The sequence below is a fragment of the Desmodus rotundus genome, chromosome 10 (genome assembly GCF_022682495.2).
Source record: "Desmodus rotundus isolate HL8 chromosome 10, HLdesRot8A.1, whole genome shotgun sequence".
Lineage (NCBI taxonomy): Eukaryota > Metazoa > Chordata > Mammalia > Chiroptera > Phyllostomidae > Desmodus > Desmodus rotundus.
The window spans coordinates 111,974,256-111,992,633 of NC_071396.1; the positions used below are offsets into that span (position 1 = coordinate 111,974,256).

The 18,378-nt window shown below is 60.3% G+C and overlaps 1 protein-coding gene across 5 annotated transcripts in view; it reads right to left on the reverse strand.

Annotated features, from left to right (window-relative positions):
* Positions 1-5,784: 5,784 nt before the first annotated feature.
* ZNF516 (zinc finger protein 516) overlaps positions 5,785-18,378 on the reverse strand; it is an 82,849-nt gene continuing 70,255 nt past the window's right edge. For all 5 annotated transcript variants that reach the window (XM_053912371.2, XM_053912372.2, XM_053912373.2 and 2 more), the window contains exons 4-6: positions 15,532-15,636; positions 14,680-14,747; positions 5,785-8,745 (exon numbers count right to left, since the gene is read on the reverse strand). In XM_053912371.2, the coding sequence (XP_053768346.1) occupies positions 8,686-8,745; positions 14,680-14,747; positions 15,532-15,636 (233 nt within the window). In that variant the 3' untranslated portion in view covers positions 5,785-8,685. The remainder of the gene's footprint in view (positions 8,746-14,679; positions 14,748-15,531; positions 15,637-18,378) is intronic.

The window sequence follows — 18,378 nt, forward strand, 5'->3', positions numbered from 1 at the left end:
TTTAGTCTAATATTAAAGGGAAGTCGTTTGAAATAAAAAAAAATAAAGACACTCGTGCAAACTGAAAAAGAAAAAGAAGAAACAAGGACACCGCCCAGTCACAGAGCTGAGGAAGCAGGAGCCGGACTGTAGGGCGCTGACCCCGGACAGGCTTCCTTCCTCCACCTCTGCTCAGCCCGTTCATTGGTTTCCACAGCGCAGAGCCGGCCCTGGCCGCAGGCTCCTCTGTTTGCAAACTGCATGGGAAGTCTGTGCCTGAGCAGCTGCAGGGATGGAGGGGCGCTGGGCTTGGGGAGGCAGGCTGCAGGGGTTGACCAGTCCACACACAGTGGGCTCCTGTTGATGTTTTCCCCACCGTTCATTTCAGTGAGGCCGGGAGGGCAGTCTCCTGGCCCGGACCGCTGGGCCTGGCTTCGGGCAGACCTTCAGAGAGCAGACCACGCCGGCTCCATTCCCCAAGCACTGAGCCTGGGCCGCTCACAGCAGGGCCGGCCCTCCTCCTCCAGCATCTGCCCCTCCTTGCTCCCCAGCCTCCTCTCCGGGGGATACCATTTTGGACTAGACTGTGTTCCCCTAAATCAGTAACTTGAAGCATAACCCCCGCACTGTGACTGTGTTTGGAGGTGGGCCCCCCACCCGAGCCCAGGAGCCAGCACCCAGCTGCTGTGCTCTGCACGCATGCCTGGGGCCCTTCTCTCCGTGTGCTCTCTGCTCTCAGCCTCCTGGTCGGGGGAGACATCCCGCCAAGGCCATGCACGACCACAACAGGAAGCGTGGTCATGCTTCCTTGACCTTCTTCACGCCTCTCGGCCTTTCTCTGCTCACTGCAGGTACCTCACCCTGAGGTTTCCACATGTGTTTGTTCACCGGGCACCCCCGGAGGACGCGACGCCCTGAGAGACGGGAGCTCGAGTCTGAGGAGCCTGGCATCTTGGTGCCTGGAGCTGAGGGGACAGGCAGGCACTCACATCGAGGGAGGAGGATGCCATCGCCCGCCCTGTGCCCAGGACTGCGCGCCCCGCACCCCCCACGTCTTTGCCTCGGTAGCCCACACGCGGGCAGCCAGCCTGCATGCCCCTGCACGCAGTGGGTGCTCGGTGCACGTTTGCTGACCAAAGAAAGTAAGTTGGAAGCCAATGAACTCAAAGTTGGCCTAACTCTGCATTCATATCTGACCACCATCCGCCACCTAGTGGTGGGAGAGGGCAAGTGCGGGGTAGGCAGCCTCTGGAAAAGGAGCCGGGACAAGGGACCAGCGCAGGGTGCCCCCGGGAAGGCTGGCTCCAGTCCCCTCCAGGGCAGGCAGCTTCCTGCCTGAGGACGCCGCCGCCCTGTGGCCAGACCTTGCTGGTCATGGGTGTAAAAGGGCGGGTGCACAGGAAGAGGAAGCACTTTCGGTGGGACTACCTGGGACAGTGAGCGCTCCCAGTCACGTGCCCGCTGCCGGGGACAGTGAGCACTGACCTCAACACCAGGCGTTTCAGTGAAGTAGGGGGTGGCCTTCGAGGCTAGGCTGGGGAGGGCACAAGCGGCGGTGGCCACGCTTTTTAGGGAGATTCTCTGGGAGACACAGGAGGGGACACATGCAGGGGGCAGGGGGCAGGCTGGCACGTGGCGGTGTTTGGGGTGGGGGCGGGGGGGTCTGCAGGGGAAAGGAAGAGCCAGTCGGAAGGAAAGACTGCACCTGGGAGGCTGGCTAACGGTCCCTGAGCTCCGTGTACCTCACGCTGGGAACTCCCGCCAGGTGCCCCATCCCTGTCTTATCCCCGCAGATGCTGGTTCTTCAGGCACAGAAGGCAACCGGGAGCAACGTGGGTCCCCGCGAAACAAGAGCTTGAGGCTCCAAACCATCTCGTCCTGACACAGACACGGCTGCATCCGTCTCTCCAACGGGGGCGGGGGGGGGGGGGCGCCAGTCTGCACGCCCCTCCCCTCACAGGCTGCTGCCAGGACCCAGGGGTCAGGGTTTTGGAGCAGTGACACACCAATGGCACAGAGACGGCCATCTCGACCACCCTGCGGGCCTGTCCCCACGCAGAGCTGGAAAAGGGGCCTGTGAGCCAGCCAGCCTCCCCTCCCGCTGTGCCCGCAGGTGCTGCGGGTGGGCTGCCCGGCCCCCCGGCTCCACGCCCCCACCTCCGTGCCTCCACCTGCCCAGGAGTCTGTGGCCTGCCCCGGGAGGGCGGCTGGGCCGTCCTTAGCTTCCTGCGCTTGTTCGGAACTCACCTTTCAAGCCCAGACGCTGCATCCCCCGGATGTGGACGAAGCCACCTCACTGTAGGAACTGTCCGTCCCAGCCTTGGTCTGTCTTAACCCAAGAGTCTGCCCCTTGGTGTCTCCCATCCCAGCGTCCCCTTGAGCACTGGACTGTCCCCTCTGACTTGTCTCTGGTCCTGTAACTGGGGACAGAGGCTCCCTGCAGCTCAGGGAGGTGCATATCCCTCTGCACGAAGCAGCCACCAGCTGCTGCGGGCTGGTCACAGGCTCGTGGCCTCGCTGCCCAAAGCCTCAGTCTGAGTTAACGTCATTGGGGAATATAATTGACAATGACCTCAGTCCCTCTCCTCGGTCAGATCTGACAACTCGAAATGGGTCCTAAGTGTCCCGTGGGGGGTTCGCGAAGCACACGGCCTCAGGCTTTTCCTCGCTGAAAACTGCAGCTGGCTCTGCTGTCCCCACTCACAATCTCCTTACAGATTATCCAGGTCGGCCAGGGTTGGACGCCAGGTGCCAGCTTTATCTCAAGTCCAAGTTACTACCCAAATCATTCTGTAAAACTGTTCCAGAAGTCTCAGGTAGGTGGTGCCTGGTCTTAGGGACACAGGGCACCTGAGTGACATGATTAGATCCCGGACTCCTCCCCCAGCCACGTCCCTCCACCCGCCCGTGTCTGTCTGAATCCGAACTGGCTCTAATGTCTGCCTTTCTCGCCAGGAGCGCACCAAACACAGGTTCCAGGGTGTCTGTCCCCTTCCCGTCCCAGCACCTGGGGCCGTACTGGGCAGTGACAGGCACCCTGTGTTTGTTGAATGAATTTATGTCAACAACTTTCTGTACATTTTCTACGATTTTGGAGAAGCCTGAGATCTCTATCAGGTGAGACCTGCCAGTCCCTCTGGTCCGGTGGACCTCCGTCCATCCGCCCGGGCAGGGACACTCGTTTCCTCACAAATAAGCCTGTTGACCTCTCTGGGATCAGGGCGTCGGTCGGTCCACCGGGCAGCTCATCTCGCCATTACCGGGTCTGGGCCCCGGGAATTCTACGCCAGGCCCACGTCGGCCGCGCTGCCCACCCATGGGCCGCTGTTCTGCAACACAGAATCTCCGCAGTTCCGACTTGCTCCTTCTGGACGCTGGCCTGCAAATGCCCCCCCCACACACACCCACTGGGTGGAGCCTCCCTCCCAGTGAAGAAGCCCCTTCCTATTGCTGGGAACATTCCAGTATATTCTTCCTCCTCTTCAAACGTCATTCCAGGACTGACCAGAACGTGAAAAGAAGATGGTGAGGATGGTGAGATGCCTGGTCGTGGCCTGAACAGTAACAAACCTGGGTACCAGAAACACGAGGTCCCTCTTCCCCTGGAAAAGCTGGAACGATCAGCACCCACCCAGGCCAGGGGCTCGTCCAGATGCCCAACTCCCAGCAGACACCCTGCCCACGGAGAGCACTCGGGACAGGCTCTCCACAGTACCGTCCTCCGTGACCAAGGGGGAAGCCCAAGTGCACGGCTTCACCGCAACCTGCACTTCACCCTCCCCTCCCCCTGAAGGACACTGTGTGGCACCGGTCCCTGCAGGGGTTCCCCAGCCTGAGTCCTCCAGTCTGGGCGTCTGTGGGCCAGCAGCGCCCGGCAGGAACACAGGAGCCACCCAAGGGGACCAGTGGGCACGCAGAGAGCCGCTCCCTTGGGGGTTGGGGTGCAATTACTCGGGGGGGGCCCCAGGACAGGGAAGGGGGCTGTCTGGGACCTGAACTCATGACGGTCACAGGCCCACACCACCTGACAGGAACCCCTGTCAGGCGACACCCAGATCTGGGCCGGGGCTCATCATCCTGCAAGTGCTACCAGTGTCCCCACCAACGGGCTTGGTGTCTCCGCTCCCTCACTGGGGCCAGCAGCACCGAAGACTGAGGTTCTCACTACACCGGTCAAAGCTCTCCCCACGCCGCCGATGACGGCAGGTTACGAGGCCCACAGCGACAGGCCTTCATACAACCCCTCTGCAGGAGCTTGGGGACCCCATCAGCTGTGAGCAGACCGGCCACATGCCCAGCCTGCCAGCCCCCTCCCGGGAACAACTAGGAAGCCACATCCCAGGACTTACCTCGTCCCTTTTCTAGTGTAACTTTTCACTGCATTTTATCTATTTCAGATACAGTTCTGTGAGCTCACCTGAGGCCTCCGGGCCTGTTTCTGTCTGCCAGCCGATCAGTGAGCTGTGGCAACGACAGCCCCCCACCCCTCGGTGTCCCCGAGGTTTGGACGCGGTTTTTCACCAGATGCGTTGTGCGGATTTGGTGTGGGGAATGCAAGATGGGCGGGATGGCAGAGTCGCCCCCCCAATGTCTGTCTCCGAGTGCGAGTATATCCTGGAGCCCGGAGAAGATCTGAAAACACCGGCCGCCTTGGCCTTCTAGGTGGACTGTCCAGGAGCCCTCCCACAAACGCTCCCGCTTAAAGACAGACCGACCGCCCTCCCTCTGGTTTGCGTTCGGCCGACAAAAAGAAGAGACCCCCGACCGAGCCGGGCTGTCCAAGGACTGAAGGCACCTCCTGAGTAGGGAAAAAGGCCTTACAGATCTCAAGAACTCCAAGATGTTTTTATTGATTTCAAATTCCAATAGAATGATTATGTTTTATCTAAATATTTTGTCACACAACTGAAACATTATTTTTTCAGAAATAGAGTTAAATACATCAATCTAGTTACAAATTCTAATATAAAGAGTACAAAATATAATGTTATAAATTGTATTTTAAAAAAGAAATACAAATTCTATGGTTTTTGCATTTTCCTGCCTCCAAGTAGAATTAGCAAAACTGACGAAGAACGAACATTCTCCCGCGGCCCCGTGCACAGCACGCGGGCTCGGCGTGCCGGGAACTGCCCCGAAGGCCTGGCCTGGCCCTTTCCTCCCTCCGCTCAGCGAGCTGAAGGCTCTGGGATGACAACTCCGCAAGCTGAAAGCAGTCACACAACACGCGCATTCCCGACAGGCGGGCACTCCCACAGTGAGAGGGGGAGGGGTCCCCTCTCTGCCCGTCCCTGACACCTCTCGGGTCGGGGGTGGAGACTCATTTTCAGGAAGGAATGCTGGTTGAGAGCACCTGGCCCTGATGAGACAGGATGTGCAGGGACGGAGGGCTGCTGTCACTTCGTGTGACGCAGAAGACACCTGTCCCCTGAGCTGCACTCCAGAGCCAGCACCCTGGAGAGACAAACCCCGCTTCCTGCCACACCCAGCAGCCCACCCTGAGGAGGACTGAGGGTCCAGGCGTACGTGTGCCTGTACGTAGCTGCTTGGAGCGCGTCAGGGATGCCGTGGCAGAGAGGGCACACTGCGCAAAACCGGCGACAGTCTCCTCTCTCTCACCAGGTGGCCACAGGTGAGTCCCCAGTGCAATGTCCAGGAACCCGTCTTTCAGGAGACCAGTGTGCCTCCTGGTTTAAGAAGTAAGTAACTATGGGGGGCACCCCTTAAAGCATTTAATACTTTTCAAAACCAAAAAGGCAAAACCCACTTGGCTTTAAAATCCGTCTTGTGTTTTGAGCAAGCTGGAATCTACCCACCTCAAACTGCCCTGTGCCCTCCCAGGCACCAGAGAAGTGACGAGCAGGGACCGCTTCCCAGGGAAGATGCCCAACAGCCGACTTTTCAGAGAATATGAGTGTTCATCCTTCGAATCAGGAGTAGGAGTGAGCAGCCCAAAGGAAAGCCTGCTGTAAGCATATCGTTCTGAGTCATCTGTCTCCCACAGTGAAGAGGAGGCGTGAGCGGAGAGGAAGGCGCGGCCGGTGGCAGCGCCTCACCAGGAGCGGCAGCGGGGCTGGGACACACACGGAGAAGCGGCGTGAGAACAAGCAAACCCTTTATTGTCTGAGTTACGCGAGGCGCCAACACTGTAAAACTCTGGGGAGCAGAAGGAAACAGCAGACCGGTAGAGGTAGTAGCAAGTCTGGAACAGGGAGAAGGCGGCTTACAGGGGAGACCACACGGAAGTCATCCGGAAGAGAGCAAACCAAGCACATCGGCTAAATAAATAAGAAAACACAAACCACATTAAATACGAGGGCAGCACGGACAGAAAGGCATTCACAACCCAGTACAATGCTGATGACCCGTGGGAGGAAGGGCCCCGGGCAGGCCCGGAGACTGAGCGTCCTGCAGGGCGGCGTCCTGGAGGCCCCCGCCCATCCGTCTAGTGAAGCCAAAGCCTGGTAGCCTGGTGTCCGCACTCCGCACAGCTCACGACCACTCGGGCCGGCTCAGGGCACACTCCGCCCACGGGCCCAGGCACTGCCCCCTGTCCACCAGGCTCCCCGGACAGGAGTCGGTGAAGGCCCGCCGGGCGCCCGCGTGCTGCTCTGGAACAGAAGGAATGGACACGACACCCCCCTGTCACTTTGGGTGCGGAATTTCTTTTAATGACTGAAACACAGACAGACAGGACGGCATCGCTGGCCCCTGGGCCTTCCTGAATTGCCGCCGTCCACGCTCAGCAGAGATGAAAAGCCAGAAAAAGCAGAAATGATTGTGTTGGGGAGAAGTATCGAAGTGACTGAACGTAAGTCAACAGAAAGGCATTGTGATTTCTAAGGTGGACAGAGGAATGTATCTGCAACTTTGCTCAAAATGACTTTACAGAACAGTCGCAAGTCGCTCCGCCGTATCTGCGAGGAGATTCCTAACGACGCCAACAAGACGGGTCGTTCTGGTACACATCGGGTGTGAGCGTGTCAGGAACAAGTAAAGGATTAGACTCGCACACCCACATACGCATGTACATGTGAGTGTGCACATACGCATCCGCGTGTGTAGATGCGCTAGCCGGTTAGGTTGCATTGTTTCCAAGTGTTGCAAAGTAAGCTGAACCGTCAAGTAATTTCAGCTCAGTAATGAGTAGAATCCAGAACCAAACACAAACTAATAACAATAACAACAGTAATAATATAACAATTCAACAAACCATTAGAACAAGAAAACCACACTTCGGGGGGGGGTGTATGTTTAAATAAGTCTTTGTATCAGAAGCCCGTTTTCTACAAAAACCGCGCTACCCCATTATGGTATGAAGTAAACTGTTGCTCTCACCAGCATCAAAGGTTAAGGATAATTTCTGTACATGTAAAATTATTGCTTTTTTGAAAAATATATTTAGCATGCCCGTTTTAATCCATTTCCTGCCTTTACAAAATTTCACAATTAAAAAAAAAACCTAGTAAAGCTTTTGCAGAAAATTTCACAGAACATTTCCATTCAAGGCAGCAGTAACTTTTGATAATGCATAAAATCCCATGTGCAAAAATCTGAGACGCTCCGAAATGTTACCATCACACAGAGGGTCGCGGTCCCAGGAAAAGCAAATATTTCTACCTGTGGGATACAATTCTCACTGCGGACACTGCAAGGTTTAAGATCCTTTGCTCAGGGCCTTAATCCCACCACAAAAACTTGCATTTGCGTGACCGAGGAAGAGGTATATAGAGCCTTACAGCCTCCGCACCTGGGGCCTGGGGCCCTCCACCTCCAGAGAGAAGGTGCCCCTCCTGTGGAGGGCGCCAGGCCCACAGGAGCACTGGCCGACTCGCAGGGGTGGGGCAGGGAGGGGGAGGGGGCAGGAGGTCCCGGAGCAACAGCGCCCCGGCAGTCAGGCCCCCGCATCAGCCCAGGGGTGGTCCAGGGACGCAAAGGGCCCGGCCCGGGGTGCACAGTGGCCAGACCGCACGTTGGGATGGGCAGCCTTCCCGTGGGTGCAGTTTGCAGAACACAGCCCTGTTACAAAAGGCCCTGAGAAGAAACAAAGGATCCCGCTTTTCTTAGTGTTCGACCAGCTCTGCTTCCGAGGCTGGATGGCCCCCGGCCATGTCTCCACCACCCAGGTGCTGAGTGCAGGCGTGGGGAGAGCAACAGAATGCAGAGGACCCCCAGGGGGCGCAGCCCAGCCACGAACAGCCAGGGCCTCTCTTCTGCACCCCCCACGCCCACCTCCTGGCCACCTCCATGCAACTCAAGCACAACTTAAACACCCATGAGGGCGGGAGGAGCCGCAGTGGTCCCATGGTGTCAAGCTCACCCCCCTCCGACAGTCCCGCCCACAAGGCTTCACTCGGTCCAGCACACTACAGAAGCCCTTTTCCAGTGTCTCCAGCGTGTCTCCGACTGCAGGAGCCCGCGCCCTCCCTGGGCCCCGACCAGCAAAGGAACCGTGGGTGAAGCGCGTGTGTGGGTGGACGGAGGGCCGCACAGGACCTCCAGGGTAGCTTCTGCACTGCCGGCCATGAGTCCTCGCCCCTCGGCTTCCAGCCGGCACAGCGGTCCAGGGCGGAGGTGTGGGTGGCAAGGGTTCCGCCCCGCTTCCTTGCGCAGGTGGGCCAGGGTCAAAGCTGGGAGGCTGCTGGGACGTCAGGGGGCACTGCTAATGGCTGTCACAGGGCACGGGGCTCCGCTGGCAGCGTGTCTTTAGGTCCCCTTTCGGAGAGGCACTGTCGGGGCAGCGTCTGGGCTCGAAGGGTCTCTCCCCTGTGTGAGAAAAGGAGACAACAGAACGCTCATTTCCGCCTCCTGGTCTCCAAGCGCACGCCTGCTGTTGAGTTTCCCACCCACACCCCAGGACACAGACCACGGCCAGCGGAGCAGCCCTCGGCTCCAAGATCCCGGCGCCCGCTGTGGCTCCCGGCCCATGCGCAGGACACGCAGTAAGCACACCTGCCGCCTCTGGCAGAGGCTGAGAGGTCCGTCCCGGGACTGAGGGGACAGCCAGGCTGCTCTCAGGGGGCCAGGACAAGAACGGGAAGTAATGGCCTCTGAGCCAGCTCTGCAGGACAGGCCGACGGCAAGAGGAGGGGCGGGGAGGGGTCGGAAAAGCAGACGTGTGCATGGTGGGCACACGCGCGGACAGTGGTCCCAGAGGGGGCCTGGGTCTGGGGGCCAAACCCAGAGTACAGCTCCCGCCCGGACCGACAAAACCTGAGCAACGCACCCCGATTTCCACCACCAGTCGCCACGTGGCAGAAATGGAAGGGGCCCCCTTGCCGAGGCAAGTGAACTACCAGAGAAGAGAACAAAGGCAAGCCCGCGGCGTCTGCAGAAGGCTCGCGGCCAGCACGGGAAGCGTCGCTGCTGGAACTCTGGCGCTTACCACCTGAGGATGGGGCGGCAGGGCGGCCCATCCACCACCGCCCTGCCAACCCTCAGCTGAAAGCCTGGTCGTGAGACACTGACCACTCAAAATGAGCCTGCACACCAAACAGCACCCTCGGGGAAAGCTCCAGCCGGTTCCAGCTATGCTTGTTGGGGCCCCAGAAATAGGGGGAAGGCATCTGGTGGACGTAACGGATTAAGTGCTTCTCTCTTGTCAGCAGACTCAGAAAACACCTCTTTCCAAGGGCCCTGTGTTCACGGCAGGCACAGAAAGTCCCCGTCGACATCCGGCAGCCGCCAGTGTGAGGGCCCGCAGCACAGAGGGGGGCTCCTGGGGGGGCACAGTGCGCGGAGCGCAGAGTGAGTGAGGCGCAGGAAGCCAGAACCGAAGGAGGCATGAGGACACTTCCTGCGGGCAGCCAAGGGGGCTGCGGCGCATTTCTGCAGGGTGACGTCACACCCCAGGGAGACGGATGAGGGACCGGGCCTGCTGAAGACTGGTCTGGACTCATTCAGGGGAGGAGGGGCAAACAGCCCTTGTGCTTTCCCAGGAAGAACAAAAACAGAAACAAAAACCAGGAGTCTGTCGGGTGAGTGACTCGCAGCCCCCTGGGGAGTAACTACAGGGCGGAGGAAAAGCAGGTGCAGAGCTGCTCGGACGGAAACCACCACGTTAACCAACAGCAACACGCGTAAACTCTGCATTTCGCGTGCCCACGATACACACCTACCTCTGCCCCGCCGGGTATGCGTGGGACAGACCTGCCCGTGATTCCAGGAGGTGCGCACAGAACGCACGTGAACATGGGTGTTGTATGTGTCTCGATTCCGTGTGCACAGCACAGATCACCCCCAGGTACCCACTGGGGCCCCCCTTTCTTTGGAACAGAAACACAAACTGGCACTTGGCCGAGTAGGACCTCGAGAGCGCGAGCAGGCCCCCCACCCCCAGAGAATGGATGCTGTGGGGCTCGGGGAGGGGTGCGAATGTTTATTTCCGGGGCACTGCGGCACCTGGTGACCTGACTGGCCAGGCTGTCACTCAGTCCCCAGATCCGGGCGGGTGGGTGCTGTCTCCCTTTAGAATTGAAGGTTGTGTTCGAATAGCATTGCGTGTTTTAAGAGTCATTTGCACATGTCGGTCCCCTGAAACGAAGGAGTTCACCACCGAGCACCGTCCCTGGGGTTTTAAGAAACATGTGGCATTCATGGGAGAAACCAGGCGGAGGGGACAATTTGGCTGGAGTGCAGGGGCCTCCGACACACGGAGGTCACGAGCACACAGGTCGTCATTTCCTCCTCGTCCTATAGTCACCAGACGCGGGAGGAACGCTTTCGGGGAGTCTGGCTTTTCTCGCTCGCGGCGGTGTGAGCGCCGGGCTCTACAGTACTGCTCCAAGAGACTGCCCCTCCCTCCTAGGCATCCCGCATCCCAGGGACGGCCCAACCCTCCCACAAGAAGAGCACAGGGAAGAGACGCCTGGGGGAGAGTGCGTGCCCACCCAGTCCCCCGCCCCGGGCCCCGCTCCTCAGCCCGCAGCCTGCACGTGTGTCTCCGTGTCCTCTCTGCGCTGCCGTCACAGGGGGGCATGGCGAAGACGTGGGGGTGCCGGGGAGCCCCAAGGCGGACAGGCTGGACTGGAGCGCGCACATGGAGGAGAGACCACAAGCACGATCTCATCCAAGGAAGTCACTTCACATCTCCTTGGGGCCCAGGGCCCGGCTGACCTGACCTCCTATGCCGGTGTCCACCCCTCTGCCACACCGCACGCCCTCAAGCCACTTCCCTGAGGTGCACAGTGCGACCGGTGACAATTACCCAACACAGACGGCTCTAACGTGAATACGGCGAGGCAAGGGCAGGGGTTCACAGGGGGCCGGTAAACACAATGTCCGCCCACCCCACAGGTCTTCTGAACGTGCGTGCGAGGCCGTGGCCTCGAAGCTGATGGCACTCTTCCCAAAAGGGCATCACCCCGCATCCTCCCTGGAAGAGCAACTGGCCGACAGCCGGTCACATAAAATGAGGCCCAACAAGAGCGTCTGCAACTGCAGGCCGGCTTCTAGCAAGGCCGGGGACCCCAAGGGAGGCCAAGACGCACTAATCCGAGGCCCCTGCACGCGGGCAGCTGCCACAGGCACAGCGCTCGAGGACTCTCCCTGCACGTGAGCCTCCTCTGGGGACTAGGGACGGCCGTCCCTTCCTGGAACACCAGGCACGGCCCCTCTGTTCCGATTTTCTCAGCGACGTCACAGCGCCAATGGCCAATGGCTGCTGTCTGTGTGTCACAGATGGAGACACAGGTGAAGCTAAGGGGCAGAAAGTCAAAGTCAGGGCCATCTGTGCAGTGACCCAATCCCTCAGCCTCCTACGTTCAGGTCTGTCAGAGTAGAACGAGCCCATCTGGAGTGAATGTAGATCCTGAGGGCTGTTAGAAATAGCCACTCTCCCCCAGGGTGATGCTGCTCCACTTCAGGCCGGATCCTACCTGCCTGCTGGACATGACTGCTTGGAACCCCAAGAGGAATCTCAACCTTGACTTCCTCCCCTTACATCCCACATCCTCCCTCACGCCCTGCTGTCTGCCAAATATCTCCACACACCCGGCCCTCCCTGGCCCCACCCCCACGCAGGCCCCCTCTGTCCCTCCGACCTTGGGAGGTCCCCCAGCGGGATTGTGCTCCGTCACAATCTGGAACCACCTCCCAACCCCGTTTTAAGAGCCCAGTGTGGCACTCCTTCTAAATCCACCACTGGAGACGTCACCCGGCACGGGGCTCTGCACTGCCTGCGGGGGACACCCCCTCCTGTCAGCACAGGCACCCAACACGGCATCTCTCCAGGCCCTGGGGACCGCACTGCACCCCAGCACTGCCATTTCTGTGTCTGAACCACCCGCCAACCTGAAAAGAATCATGAAAGCTGGGAAAACACTCCCCTGTCCCCCCGACACTACGGAGCCCGGCACACTGCAGGCGCTCAGGAAATGCGGGCCCTGAGTGAGCAGGTGGTCACTGTGAAGCCGAACTCCCACGTGTTGCTTCAGTCACGTGACGCATTGTCTACTGCATCAGCTTCGGGGGCACCGGTAACTTCTGCACGGATGCATGTGTTGTGTGACTTTTCCCCAAGATTTTATTTAGTTTTAGAAAGAGAGGAAGGGAAGGAAAAAGACAGGGAGAGAAACATCAGTGTGTGGTTGCATCTCGAGCGCCACCTACTGGGGACCTGGCCCACAACCCAGGCATGAGCCCTGACAGGGAACTGAACCGGTGATCTTTCTACTTGCAGGTCAGCACTCAATCCACTGAGCCACACCAGCCAGGGCTACTGTATGATTGGTTTTTTGTTTTTTTTTTTAAAGCCCATGAGTCACACCTTCTAAAGGCTACAGGAGAAGAACTGATTTCAACATTGACTCATTCATGGGGGTGAAGCGCACTAGCCATGAGAAACCACCTGGCTGGTAAAGTACAGGCCCTGTCCTGGACACAAACAACTGTGAGCTGTTCTGGAACCTGCAGCAGTCCCCACACGCCGCCCAGCAGTGCCAACATCAGTGGCCAGGAGACCAAGGGGCCTGGTCACCCCGGCAGATGCGTCTGCACATGAATACTCCGGTGCCCACGTGTGCTGAGGAAGATGGAATTTCCTTCGCGAACCAGACACTCAGTGACTAACCAGCAAAAGCCCCCCGTGGCGGAGGACAGAAAGCACTGTCGGAGCCACGACCACAGAGACGGCACCGGACAGTGGGCTGTGCCCCGAGGGGAGGAGTGCAAGCCCGGCTCAGCCTTCCTGTCACCGGCCTGAACAGCTACCGAGTCCCCGTCCTCGGAGAAGGGGGGCCAGCTGCCAGTGAGTGTGAAAGAGCAGGACCTGAGCTCACAGAGACAAACCGACAGTGTGAAGCCCCCTTCTCTCTGTCCCAGTGCGGACGAGAACCACTGTTAGGAATTCCCAGCGAACTGGAGGCCACACAGAAGTAACCAAAAGCACAGCCCGGCGGCTGACTCCGGGCGCTGTCTCAGTGTGTAGTTCTCCAGTTACGGCACAGCCTCACGGGGACAGCGTCCCACAGACACGCGGGGGACCCCTGTCACGGGGTGGCCTCTGCTACAGAGGAGAGGCTGCCTAACTCGGGGGGTCGCTGGGGCAGCCTTGCTCGCATGAGGAACTGCCACAGCGTCGTGAAGTAACGACGGGCGTCATTATTGAGAGAGGAACGCCGCCACTAAAAGCCGGTCACACACCGCAAGTAGTGTGGTCAGTATGAGGAAAGGCTCTGAACAACCAAGGAATTCTAAAGATGCGGCAAAAACACAAAAAGGAGGTCCCTCACTGGTGCTGCCCGCGCTCGTGAAGGTCAGCCACAAATTCACAGGGGGCCCTTGGTGCGTCCGTGCCACCTGTCAGCACGCTCTTCCGGGAAGACAGACTGGTGGGCGGGGTGTGTACAGCCCCTCTGGCCCCCCGGGCACCCTCATCAGCCTCACCGTCAACCTCCACGACCCCTCCAGTGGCTACGAGCGCGGGGGCAGGGCACCCTCGCTCCGTCTCAGCTCCCGCGGGGTGCAGTGCTCACGCTGGCGGCAGACGCCCCTCTGCACTCACAACGAGGGCATCCGCGGTCACAGAGTGTGGAGGTGAAAACGTCACGCAGAAAACGTGTGTGGGAGGACGAGAAGGTGGCTGTGACAGACAGAAAGGAAGGAGTGCTCCACACCGAGGCTGACAGCTGGGACAACACGAGGGACCGACGAGGGCGGTGTGTGGGTCCCCGCTGCAGAGCGGTGCCCACGGCCCCACGGGCACGGGTCCCGGAGGTCCGCCACACTGTGCGGGCAGGGAGTGCTCCGCACACACAGGCCACACATGCCCAGGCATCCTGACACCCCGCAGCTGTGCAGGGGAGTGGGTGACGGGATGGGGACAGCACGGACAGGAGACACCAAACTCGCGGACATTTCCGACTGAGTAACACAGCAGTCCGGGACTGAAGAGGGGAGACCAAGGGTCGTTTCTTCTCGAGCAAACTTACAGGCAAAACCACCTGCGCTGTGAGCACCTGGGAGTCCAGGTTCCCAGTCTCCACGGCCCTCGCGGGCGCAGAGGCAGCCAAGAGACCCTCTGGGCCTCACGACCCCCGCGGCCGGGCTGCCCTGCAGGTCTGGGCTCCGCGTCCAAGCCCGCGGGGGCGCCTGCCCGTCTGTCCAGCGAGAGTGCGGCCGCTCCAGGACGACCACCACGGCTCACGTCCCCGCAACCGCACCTCAACCCAAACCTGCCACCACAGCTGTCGGGAGACCTACTTGTTTGGGGGCGTCCATGGAGGCGGCGAGCACTTCAGCACCGCGGAGGCCATCGGAGTCGAACACCACTGCGGGAACAAGGGTGGTGCGTTAGTGGGCGGGCAGGCACAGGCTCACAGACGCCCCCGGAATCAGGGCTGTCACAGATGGGGAGCACTTTCACAGATTAAAAAAAAAAAGGAAGAAAGAAAAAGGAAAAAATAAGCAGCACCTGACCCCGTTTGCCGGGCACACTCACTGCCAGAGGCTGAGATGCTGCCGGGGCCTCTGCCCCCTCCCCCAGCCTCCACAGGGCCCACGGGAGGAAGCGGCCCTGAGGACGCCATTGCCGACCTGTGGCGAGGCACCCCTCCGCCCCGCCCCCCACGATACTTACCGCTTGGCCCCTGTCCTTTCACATCAGACTGGCTCGAGTGTGATCCTTCACACTTGGAGCACAGGCCCTGCAGCCCCCACTCCCTGGGGTGACACAGGGCCCTGAGCCCGACTGGGTCCCAGGGCAGCACACCCTGGGAGGCCGGGCCCGCCTCCCTCACGGACGGCTCCGAGGGGCCCAGCCACCCCACAGGACTGGTGGGGGAGCCAGCGTGGATCACGCCAAAAGCGGCTCTGATATCCCTGTGTGCTGGAGGCCACCGAGCTCATTAGCATATTCATTTCAGAGGCGTCTACGCTCTAATTAAAACCGGACATTTGCACACAGGCTTATCTCACACCACAGGGGACTGGGTGCAAAGGAAAAACCACTCCAGGTGCTGCAAGGGGGGTCCGGCGTGTCATCATGGAAGGGGCCAAGTCATCATCCCCCACAGGGACAGGGACAGCAAGGGCAGAGGGACAAGGCGAGCGTACCTGAGTGAGCCCGTGTGTGCGCCCGCAGGTGGCTGGGCTGGTGGAAGCACTTCCCGCACTCCACACACACAAAGTCTCCTTGGTGGGCCTGTGTCTGGAGCGTCCCTGGGCAGCGGTGGCCAAGGGGGGTTGGGGGTGGAGAAGAGGAAACCATCATTAGTCCGTCTGATGCACCCTGATGGGAGAAACCCCAGGCCCCGGGGACAGCTGCCAGCAGCCTCCAGGCTCCACTGACAGCCAGGCACTCACAGGGCCGAGAGGGAGCATGCGCTACACCGAATTAAATCCCACTCCCTGGTCGCGCCTGCACAAGCAGCTGTCGGGAGGGTGGGGCTCCAAGCAGCTGGATGCTCCCCGGGCCACTTGTGGGCTCTGGGCTCTGTCAGCGGCATACCAGGACAGCTGGAGCGAAACCACGTGTCCAGACTGGGCGCGGGGACTCGGAGGCAGCAGGTTCGGTCCCTGACCCATCATTCTGCGGGGCCATGTGCCAGGGGCCCAGCCATGCACACCCCGCCCACGGGCCCTTGGACAGGAGCCCTGTGCTGTCCCCACAGAGCCCACGGGGACACCTGGGACCCAGGCGTCACGTCCCCTTTGATCCTAATGGACGCGCTGCTTTGGTAGAAAAGGGGAGGGAGCCTTGCCTGCAAGGGCGTCTCTCCAAAGAAAAGGCTGGTTTTCAGGGAATGGCAGCTCCGCAGGGGCCCCCCGTGCTCACCGATGACTCAGCTCAACAGGGAAACAAGACGTGAAAACCCCGACCAGAAAGAGCCGCCCCTGACACGACATGTCTGAAACGGCGCCCCGTGGGCTGTGTTTGTGGACCGAAAGCCTGGCTGTAAAGGCACAGGGTCCGAGTGAGACCGGCTGAGGCCGAGCCGTTCTCTCCGCGGGTCAGGCAGCCTCTGCACACGCCAGACCCAGTCGGCAGGGCCACGTGCGGGCCGTCAGGGCCTGGCCTGCTTTCTCAGGTGCCCTCACGACCACGCGCCCCAGGGGAGCGGGAGGGCTTGCCCGCCACGTTCTCAGTCGGGAACACACAGAGAGACACCTTCCCACCACAGTCCACAGTCACTGCCACGCACCGCGGTGCCACGGGGCCCCTCCACCGACTCGGCGACGCCGGCGCCAGCCACGGGCCTCTTCGCTAGAGTCTTCACCAAGCACGTCAGGGCAGGGAGAGCTCAGAGGGCTGACCCTTCTGAGGGTGCGTCCCGGGCCCCAGAGTGGGCCCATGGGCTCCCGAGGGCCCCTGCCAGTCCTCCCCAGTCCGGGTACATGCATCCCATAGCTCTGTCAACAGCGAACGAGGCGTGTCTCCCAGAAGCACCCCTCCTTCCACAGGTGGGTCCCGGAGACCCTCGGCTCTGAGAGCACTTCGTCCCCACTCCTCACCGCCCCGGGCGTGCCCACAGAAACTGCCCAACCATCCCGGCGGCTGCCTGGCTCCTGAATGCACAGCCCATACCTACGCGGGGCACCTGCTAAAGGCTGTGACAGGCAGCACGGTCCCCGTGTCTGCAACTCACCCGCAAACACTGAGCCAGCTCGGTGCTGGTGCTGTGAGACAATCTTCCAGCTGGCTGCCTCTCAGCCCACCGGCCCCTCCACTCACTGCTCTCGTTTCCTTAAGCAGCCCGCACACATTTCCCCAGGCGTCCCACCCTGCCATTCTCTCTCACTTTTCAAAGGAAGGACCCTTGCCCTGCGTGATCACTGTCGGTCTGCTCGAGCTACTGCAGACTTCTGAGTCATCTTAAAGGCCGTCCACTTCATTTGCATTGAAGATGCCCGGTGAGCCGCAGCTTGGCAGTGTGGCCTGGAGACCCGAGGTGTGCGTGCGGTGTGGACTCAGAGGAAAGCAGAGGCCTGGCCCCTCTCCAGGGCACGTAGCCTCTCCCCCTAGAGAAGGCCCCTTGCAGAGTCCCAGGGGGCTCAGACCACAGAAAGACAGACTTTCCGAGCACCGCACAGGGGCACCCCTGGTGTGACCAGTCTTCACGTCCCGGTAAGAAAGGCCTTCCGTGGTATTCTAACCAGCGTTGCTCCAGTCTTCCATCTTCTACTTAAAATTCGGGGTGTCGGACGCTACGCGCTGGCCCCGAGTCCGGAAGCACAGGTGGCTTGCTACTTTGTTACTATTCTATCAACAAACCGTCTACTTCACCTTCACATGTTTCCAGACTTGGCAGAATGATTACAGAAAATCCTTCTTTTTCATTCTTGAAGCGTTCATTTCCACGTACTTCCTTCCTCTCTTGGCAGGACTTCCACGTCATGCATTTCTGGACAAACGTCACTCCGCGGCAAAACGTGGGGGGAAGGTCCGAGAACCGCCTTCACTTCCACCAAAACCTCCGTCTCCCAGACAGACTGCCCGCGAGCCAAGCCCTCTGTCTCCACGGGAACAGCACTGAAGCGGCGCCCAGACATAACAGGTGTGTCCCTCCTCCCCTCTGGAAGGCCCCCTCCTGCGCACCTCTTCCTCCCCAACTGCAGGGCGAGGCTACACACTTCCCCGGCAGCCAGCCGTCCCTCCTCCCACGCCCCCCCCCCCCCCAGGAGACACAGCGAGTGCCTCAGAGGACAGTGTGAGACACCACGAGTGCGGGTGGACAGGTGTGGAGCACGAAGTGCAAACAATGATGGGGACTTGAGGTGAGCCAGGTGAGAGTCTAGATTGGTGACGCAAGGACCCGCGGCTCACAGGGCCCAGGAGTGACAGGAGCTACGGGTGCAGGAGCCTTGGGGAGGGCAGAGGCGGCGACCTGCCGCGACGGCGCACCCACCGCCAGCCAGCTATGGCGGAGTCTGCATGACAAGGACTTTCACACCCCGGTCACC